General features: G+C 34.3%; 1 protein-coding gene across 1 annotated transcript in view; it reads right to left on the bottom strand.

The window, feature by feature from the left end:
- Positions 1–7,042: 7,042 nt before the first annotated feature.
- LOC119638136 (alpha-tocopherol transfer protein-like) overlaps positions 7,043–10,300 on the bottom strand; it is a 10,571-nt gene continuing 7,313 nt past the window's right edge. Inside the window, exons 2-3 of the mRNA XM_038034790.1 lie at positions 8,060–8,364; positions 7,043–7,993 (exon numbers count right to left, since the gene is read on the bottom strand). Of these exons, the coding sequence (XP_037890718.1) occupies positions 7,372–7,993; positions 8,060–8,364 (927 nt within the window). The 3' untranslated portion in view covers positions 7,043–7,371. The remainder of the gene's footprint in view (positions 7,994–8,059; positions 8,365–10,300) is intronic.

Consider the following 10,300-nt stretch of genomic DNA (forward strand, 5'->3'; position numbering starts at 1 on the left):
ATTTTTTTCATGTAGCCACCGGCGCAAAATAAGGCGTAATATGGAAAATGCTAAAGTAATCGGATTCAATCCATTTCTAATAGAGTTCGTCCGTGGATGGACACATAACGTCGTAGCAAATTTCATTGTAAAATGTTTTAAACTGCGATTTGTAGGTTAAAGGCAAGAGAACATGGACAAATATCAGGCGGACAGACAAAGGGACCGACTTATTTCCGTTCAAAAAATGATTCCCAATTGAGCGATTTAATAAAAAGTGCGTCTACCTTAAATCCTTCTGGGTGTTACATATCATCCCACAAACGTAATAAACTCTACACCACACATGTCGGGTACAAATATCGCTTAGTCAAAAGAATAACAAAAATCCAGCAAAATTATCAATATTATATCGATCTAGTTGAGTCCGTCCTTGAGTACCTCATGATAACTTTGACTGGAATCATATGCGCTCCTTATCACCTTACAAATATAGGCTCAGATTAATTGAATGAATGACATTCAGATGTTTCGTCGTGCGACTCGCCAATTTCAATTAATTAAAGTTATTAATTAGGAGTAGACTCAATATCATTCAAATTCCTTGTGACATCTTTAATATAGTTTACCACTTAACTTTCATATCGGAATGGCAAAAAGTGCCCGATTGCACTGAAACGTTTATTCTTTAATTTTTAGATAATGCGCAGCAAAAATGCATTGTATGTCAGATATACATTATGATAGAGATTAATCAATTTCAGGGTCTTTCTTCTACGCACTTTACATCTACATATGTGTCTTTCCTTTATATTTATTTGACTAAAATAAGTGTAGTTTTTGATTTCCGTATGTCTAGTCTACAATTATTCATATAATGACGAAAAAGTTGTCCAATCCGAGCTATTTTCAATAACATTCGTCCATAGAGTCTACAGGCCAAACTCAAGAAAACAAGAGGGGCAGACGGGCAGACACGTTACGCAGGTCAATGTGTTAAACTTCATCGAATAATAATTCCAAAAGTGTGGCCATATAGGCTGAACTCAAGAAAACAAGAAGGACATACGGGCAGACACGCTTAAAGTAAATCAGAAAGTGATTTCAAATCGGTTGGTATAATAAATGGTGGTTTAGCCTTAGTTGCTTCTGGGTGTTGCTTATATCCGCACAAACGTAATATAAAATAAAATGCAGGCACTTAAATGCGACGATTTATATAATGCTGGCAAAGTTGAAAACATTGTTATAATTAGCTCTACGCTAATCACTATACTGTTCGGTTTCTTTTATTTCAGGTTTTTCCTCTTGTTTTTTTTTCTCTCTCTCTTTTACTACTCTTTCTTCTCCCCTTTTTTGTATGTGCATTAGTGACTTCCTGTGCGTGGAAGACTTTTTTTAAATTTTTATTTGCAGATAATAATACCTTAAGCCATTCGTTTCGTTTTAATAAGCAATTATGCAGCATTGAACTGGAAAATAAACGCTACGCTTGCTCGAGATCTCGCCAAAAGATTTTAATGGAGAAAATAGCGTAAAATTTAATACCAATAAAACGCAATGCAGTTTCATAGCGCACCGGAAAGATGATACGCGCACTTTTTACTTTGCTTATGTCATAGCAGAAGAATTTACATGAGACTACAAAACCATATTTGTAGAATAGACCACACAGGATTAGGGTAAAACCAGCGTGCGCCCCTGAGCATCTGCGTAATGTGGTCTTATGTTTAGGTACATTCAGGATATCTCTATATGAACTCTGGTAATCAATTGAAACTTTAATTTTATTGTCTTTTGGGCGGGTATCCTTTTCATGTAACATAATGCCGTCTGTGATTGGATACCGTACCTCTATCCGCCTGTTATGTAATAAAAGCCAACATATGATAAACAATCAAAAAGCTAAACGGACGGATGCACCAGTCATTGATAAGCTAGCTAATTCGGAAGTAATGCTTCTGTATGGGGAGGGGGCGGATTGAGTGTCGGTTCAATTTTTATACGGCAGACATTCCATAGACGATTGCCTTAAGAAAATACCCATTCTATAGCCACTCTATTCCAAGCCTTATGAGAACAAACAGACGGACGAAATTTACTTATCGAACGGGTTAGTCTTGTGCTTGAGGCCAATCTGTACCCTGACGTACCTATGAGTTCAACTGCTACGAATGTGTACAAATACTGCTCTTTTCTTTCTTTCCATTATACTTAAAATCCTTCTTGATCACTACCGTGCCCGCATGTGCAGAGGACTTTTCTTCAGTAATTTATAAACATATACAATCTATACACATAACATATATGTACACCTCTCTTTTTACAAGATAGATATGTTACCAAAAAATTCGTGTAAAAAAAATCGCGTAAAAAAATCGTGGGAAAAATTCATGTAAAAAATGTTTTGACTAAAGGGAAAAATAGTAGATTGTGTCCAGACCTAAAAAAGCAACTGAAAGCTACAATAAGCCTTAAAAATTCTTGTCAGAGTTCACTGAGAATTTTTCTCACGCTTGCACATTTTAATTCGCTAAGTATATTATAGAAAATAAAAAGCTCTTTGAAAAACCAAACATAACAGCGTAAAAAATACATAGCTATATAATCGCCATAACCTAACTGAATTGTGAAAAGTATAACTTGAAGTTACAGTACATATATATGACTAGCGAGAACGGCAAAAGCGTACTGCAACTTAAAAAAAATAAGATTTCATCAGAAATTTAATTAAAAAAATTCTTTACAAAAATTCATGGAATATTGAAAATCGTGTTAAAATAAAGCAATTCGCATAAAAAAATAACTTTCTTCTTTTTAACTCGTGTAAAAAGAGAATTACATATATTTATATAATATATAATATGTATATATATATATATATATAGCAAATTTAAGCTTCAAATATGCTTGACCATTTCGCCTGTTATGACCCAGAAGTAAATATGTTCATAAAATATATACGTATACATATGTATATATATATATAAGCGTAAGTTTGCTTAATTACAATTTAAAGCAATATGACCGCTTGTATTAAGCTAATCGTGCAACTTACTCGGGTAGAAACATTCTTTCAATTAAAGTTTAGATCTTTAGATCTTTTTATGTAAACACACTACTCAAGACAGGAAAAGACAAATAACAACATTACAGTCGGGCAAGGCCAATCTTTAAATACCTTACACCGCATTGTCTAACACAATACTTATTTTTGTATGAAATTACTAATAAGAGTCAACTTTCATTCCCACATATTAAAACTTAGACTTTTCTGCTCTACAATGGATCAATTTAAGTGAAAACCGTTATTAGGGTAGGATCCAAAATGTAGGGGAAAATGGCCCAACCTTGATACAGTTAATTTTATTCTGTTAAATTACTATTATGATATATTTTTCTTCATGAAGCGTTCAAAATTGTACCATATTTGTCGTATGAACATAAGATTTTGTTTTATGAGAGAGGATGCAAACATTGGCCCAGCTGGCCCAAAGTTTTCAGATCAATTTAGAATGCCGAAATATTATTACTCAGCCACTTTTGCGGAAAAATTTAAAAATTACAATTTTTTCCCATATGCGACGATACATATAACGACTTTCCAGAATAGGGCCTCATATGGCGAGTGGTCAAAAAAGTGCGTTCGTCCTTGGGTCAAAACAAGTTACTGTACTAAATTTCATCAAAAATACCGACCTGTAGCACAAATTTACCTTGACAGATATCAGACGGACAGCTGGACAGACACGCTTATACTAATTCAGATTATGACTCTGAATCGGTCGGTATAGTAGAAGGTAGGTCTACATTAAGCCCTTCTACGTATTACATAAGCCCGCACTAACTTACCCGCACTAATATACCTTGCACCACAAGCGATGTATAAAACAGATTTTGCCCTGGTGTTCTTTCCCATACTCAGCTCTTTGTATTCGCTGCACATTTCTTGTCATATCTTTTACTATCTTGAGTAAAAAGAAATATGGGAAAAGCAGTAAATCTGAGAGAATAATAAATCTTCTCGTTTCCCTATTATTAATACCATGATCCCTTATTGTCTCCTTCAGGCATAAGAATTTTAAAGCTCAAATGTAGGAAATTTTTGTTATCCCTAAGTTTATTATTAAGTTTTTCGATAACTTAATTACAATCGAAACGTACTTAAGATCTATATCTTAGAATCACAAATATATGTTACCTCAAGCATCCTTTATTATGAGAGAACAAGATAAGCTTTTATTATGAAAAATCCTAATGATATATTATTAAAACCATAAGCATGTAAGGCAATGTAAGACTGACTATCTGTGTCTAAAATAAAAGAAATAAGTAATGATTACAATGCATGGCATGTGAAATTTTGATCATATTATAGAAACGCATCTCATATCATTGTAATTCTTTTAATAAGTATGTTCGTTTACATGTGTGTATGTGTAGATAATGTCATGTCTTTTTAGTTGCTGATGGCAATTGAAAGAAAATCTCTTTTCGTTCGTAATGAAGATGAAGACGACAATGCAGATAATGATGGTTTGTACAATATTAGCTTCGTCCTATATGCTTTATTTTATGTGTGTGTGTATGTGTCTGTGTGTGTGTGTAGAGTCATGTTCATGGGCTACTATTTTGCCTTGCTTTTTATTTTTATTCAAAGAAAACCATCCCACTTAATGGCAACGTTTGTATATACGATTTATATATACATATACATATTCACACAGCCGTACGCATACTCAGGCAAAAGAAAAACAAAAAATCACTTGAATGCATAAGTCTTGAGCTTTTCTACTGACAAGGAAGTAATAAAATTGCTATAGCTTAGGATCAAAGAGATAAAATCTTACTGCAGCAAATTCTAAGAAAGTCTCACTACATTATTGTACATGGAAGAGATTTGTTTTGTTAAGCAAATGCGATAACATTAACCTTCTGCTCCTCTAAGGCTATGCGGTTATTCTAAAAGCGAAGACAAAAAAAAAAACGATAAAAAGAAAGGCAAGCAAAGATCCTTAACAATAACGGGAACACTTTCAGAATAGTAGGTCAAGGAAAAAGTTTATAACGTTTCTTCCAATAGATAATTTTGCCAATCCTATCCTGTTAATCGTATTAAGCGATGCTTTAGTGTTTGTGAAATAAGGAAAGTTTATAGTAAACTAAACAAAGTCAGAAAATTATGAAAAATATAAATTTGCTTACGCCATCGTATGCATTGGTTGCATTTCGTGTGGCGTATGTGCAGTACTTTACGAGTAACAAGCAAAAAAATGGAAAGCAATGGTGTTCACGATTTTTGGTACATACGCTTGCGGACGTTGTAGGCGTATCCTTCGAAGAGTTTGGGTTATTTTCAAATTCCGTTCCAAATTTCTTGACGATGCCTGCGTTTTTGTGAACGGGAGAATGTTTACTACAAATACTACACAACTGCGCAGACAAACAGATGAGCAGATGGACATGTTTAGGTGCATTCCAAATTTGAAGTTGGCTAAGAACTTATTTGCATTGTACGGTTTTCGAAGTTTGCTTTTGCGCCTTCAATACGTGTAGAAGAAAAAATTCAATTTTGATCCACCACAATATTGGGTACTATAGCATCGCCCATAGCAAATGCGTTCAAGTTTTCATAGGTTCATCTATTGTTGTTTCTGAGCCGTCAGCAAAACCAATTTTTTTTATTCAAAAAAAAAGCAGAGGCATTTTCAGTTTACCTCACACTGTAGTCATGTCGTTTGATCGATATGGCCCATCTTCTAAGATATTTGAAGTGGTTCAGAGAACATTTTCAACAGACTTTAAATAGATGGACGGACGGATATACTGCTTAAATCGATCAACAATATGTACACTCTGAAGCTACCGTTAAAAACGTTCGTTAACTCCTCATTATTCAGTCACCGGTATAATGATAACAATAATAAATTTCCAAATTCTCTTGTACCATTTGGAAGTAAGAAACTTATATGTATGTATATACATATATATTCTTTATAAGTATGAACAATAACCGTTTTAGCTACACGTCTGTCTCTCTGCCCATCTTTTTTATTACATACGACCAATACCTATAACTGCAACAACTTGATGATCTGAAAGAAGTGAAGAGAGAGAGAAATAAGGAAATGTGTGCTCGACTAATTTATCTAACGAGCACTGTAATGTTGGTCGCGTTTCTTAATTACTTGGCTATACTGTACCTTTTGCGTTGAAGGGGGGCTACGAGTCCCAGAGTTTTCTACTATACGAAGGGTCAATTTTCGTGAAAATCCTGGTTAGAATAGGACTCATAAAATAGGTCGAGACGGTCCATATTTGGTACAATTCGTTTTTTATGTTAAATTACTAATATAATATAATTTTCATGATGAAGCATAAAAAGTTATATCTTTCTATCGTATGAACTTAAGCTTTCGTTATATGAGACTGTGTTCAAAAATTGCCACAACCGTCCATAGTTTTCATATCAGTTTAGAATGCCGAAATACTACTATTTAGTCACTTTTGTGGAGAAATATTGAAAATTACAATATTTTTCAAAAAAGTGGATCGATGAGAACCATTTTCAATAGTCTTCGTCCTTGGGTCAAAACAAATCATTGTAACAAATTTCATGAAAATATTTCAAAAATTGCGACTTCTACACAAATTTACGTCAATATGACATCAGATGGATAGACACGCTTTTATCAATTTATATGATTATTCTGTATCGATTGGTATAATAAAAGGTGGGACCACCTCAAGCTCTTTTGCGTGGCAGCACTAACTTAATATACTCCGTACTACAAGTGTAGGTGTAGGATATAAAAATGTGCAGTCATCCGATTTTATCTCAACTGTGACTACGAAACAGTAGAGAACTTAGTCTATCCTTTCACTCTTAGGTCTATAACTGTTCTTTAGTAAAATTTCCACGTCAAATACGAAAATCATTGAAACTACGTCAAGTGCTTGCCCATCATGATCGACTATATCCGCATTATAGTGGAGCTTTTTAGTTTTTCCATTTACCTATAAAGTGTTGCCAAATCAAGTAAGCATAAGACAAAAAGCGATATGCATCATCTACGAAATTTATTATCAAATATTATAGGCAAGCTTTGATTTAACCGAAGTAAGATTTCTTTTGTTTTTTTTTTTTTTTTTTGTCTGCTTTTAATGATTTGGTAAATTTATGCATTTATTTACGAGGCATAGTTAAAACAAATATATGTTTTCATAATAGAAAAAGAATTATCCAAAAAAAAAAAAATAACTGGAAAAGTTAATAACAAACTGTAGGAAAATAAAAAAAAACAGAAAATCTCTTGCTTTAACACCAAAAAGACAAACCAAAGAATAATAATACCGGCCTCTGCTTTTCTCGTGCAATTCCGTTAATGATATTTAATCGATGTTTAATTGCCGGAAAGTACCTTCCATGCCGAAGAGATCGTCACTTGTTTTAGGCGAACCCGGACGCAAGGCTTCATTTGCTTTTTTTTCTTCCTGCTCTTTAAACCATGGAGTATAGTCGGCTAATTTTTTCTTCCATTGTTGAGTCAATTCAACAATCGGACCCGCTTTACCACCATATTCATTTGGCAGTAGATCTTTTGGCACACACTTGTACAAACTTTCCACATCATTATGAAATGTAATACGATTGCGTATCTTCTCCTTAACAAAGGGGCTAACAAATTTAAAAATGGTATCGACCAGCGGTGAAATATTAATAACATGAACCTCCTTCACTTTAACCGGATACGCTTCCTGCACGCAAATAAGGAACTTCTTAACAACAACTGGCGAGAATTTGGCAAAATGGACGGCTGTAGCTACAGCAGCATCCAATATAAAGATATCACCGGCAATCCCCACATTTTCTTCAGCCAGACGCACATCGCCAATCATTAATGCCACTTTCATTGCGTCATTAATTTGGCTGGGTTGGAAATCACAGTCAATGCCACGTATAAATGTAATACGTCTCCCATTAGGTGTTAAACCGGGTAAAGTTGGACAATGGCTGATAGAGAAGCAAAAAATAAATATTATAACCACTCAGTTAACATTCAATATAACTTGTACTTACACATAATCCAATACTATAGATAACTCCTCACGAGTGATATCACGATTGGAGAAAAACTCTGGAATTGCATTGCGCATCGTATAGTACATGTCGAGTTTCTTTTTCACTTTTTCTAAACTGAATTTGCAGCCGCGCAAAAAAGTCGCCAAGCGTGTATCATCCATATCTTTGGGCAAATGCGGCTGAGTGTCAAGCCATTCACGTATCAATTTGATATCACGTTCAATATCTTCAGGATTTTCAGGTTCACGTAACTCCTCACGTATGGTGACACGCTGCTGAGGTGTTGGCTGAACAAGCATCATCTACGCAATAAGCAGAACGAATGCAAAGAAATCGCGAACATTTTCTATTAGTTCATAAAATCTACTTAGGAATAAATCCATTATCGAAAGATAATAATAAAATCAACTTTAAGTTACCATAAAGCTTTAATTTCATTTATTTATTGTAAAATTTCAGGAGTTATCATTAAAAACTTTTCATTAGGGATATATAAAAAGCATGGGTCTTTGGCGGCATAAGTAATTACGCCTATTTTGGGCAACATCACAAAGACATCACACCTCAAAAGGCGTATTTTCTGCGTGGCTTGAGGGACTCAACCACCCTATTTTGTATTAAAATTGATATTGGATTGCTTTTATACCCTACATTACTTTTGGTACACATTAAATTACTGCAAAGTTATGTAAATCGCAGAGGGGCTTAAGATACACCCACCTTCTATTGTACTGACCGATTTGGAATCTGAATTGATCTAAGCCTGTCTGTCCGTCTGTCCGTCCATAAAAAGATTAACTGTACCACATTTGGGGCACCTCGGCCCATTTTTCGGATGCTACCCTAATTATGATTTTCACGAAAATTGATCCTCTATAGACCAAAAAAGTTTGAGTGTTAATATGTGGTGACGAAAATTGACCCCTAATAGTAATTTCATACCAAAATGAACTCTACAAAATTTGGACCATTTACGCCTACTTTATGTAAGTATTGCACTTGTACTACATTAGGTTGCATTTTCGCCTCGCTTCCCGATAAATACGCACTTGAAAAATTTGCCTTTAGAAGCACGATATAGTTTTGCTGTTTTATAATCAAAATAAGAATTGTGTTAGACAATGTGGTGTAGGGTATTTAATGGTCGGCTGTGGTCGATTGTAATCTTCTTATTTGTTTTTTTTTTTTTTATAACAATCCTGCGGGATGGCAAAATTGAAAAAAAATCAAAATAACTATGACAGAAATGCACATCATTTTCTTTTATGTCTGATGGCCGATCATACCGTCAAAATAAATCCCAGCAAAACATACCACATCTCTAATCCGATTAAGTCCGTGTGTCCTCTTATCTGTCGCTTTTCTTAGTTAATTGTCGATTTATTTGCATACCATAAAGAGATTTGGCCAGAAGGTTGGGGCTTGGTGTTTCGGCTTCTTCGTTCGAAGGATTTGAAAATCTACGTTACAAATAAATTTCCCTTTCATCTAAATGATCCTGCTCAAACAGTTTATCAAATTATTGCTGGAACTACTGACTGAGCACCATTGGCTCAGTTAGCCGCAAAGGCTGAGGGAGCTTTTGCAAACTCTTCATTTATCACAATTATTGGATATACTTGTTGAGTGTTATTGACCCAGTCAATCACCACAACTATTCATTTAACTCTCAGTGTTATCAGTTGCAAGTCTAACTGACTCATTGGGCTTTATTCACTTGGACTTTCGAGATCGTATTACGTGGATATATTGCCCTTTAATAAAACCCACTATTAAATTTCTCGAATTTATTCATTCTTACTGATCTAAAAAGCTTATCAAAACCATTCCATTAAGCTGTTGCTAATCTGATCTGTTCAGTGTTACTGACGCGCACATCTTGTCAGATCTATTCATGCAGGCCTTAGTGAAATATCTTATAAATCTTAGTGACTCTAGGATAGCATTGAAATGGTTTGAGCTACGATTGAAAAATCCATTGATTCTCACAAGCTTGAAATCAAATCTGTTCAGTAACTTATCATTGATTATTGACCTATTCAATGTTAATGATAAAAAATTACTGATTCAGTTCTCATGGAAGTAACTTAAGAATTTCATTAATCCCAATTAATTGAATCACACTGATTTATTCATTTTTGTTGAGCTAAGTATTCGTTCATTTAGTTATGTATTCATTCATTGAGTTAAGTATTCATTCAATTCATTCATTGAGTTAAGTATTCATTCAATTCATTC

The sequence above is a fragment of the Glossina fuscipes genome, unplaced genomic scaffold (genome assembly GCF_014805625.2).
Source record: "Glossina fuscipes isolate IAEA_lab_2018 unplaced genomic scaffold, Yale_Gfus_2 73, whole genome shotgun sequence".
In the NCBI taxonomy this organism is placed as follows: Eukaryota; Metazoa; Arthropoda; class Insecta; order Diptera; family Glossinidae; genus Glossina; species Glossina fuscipes.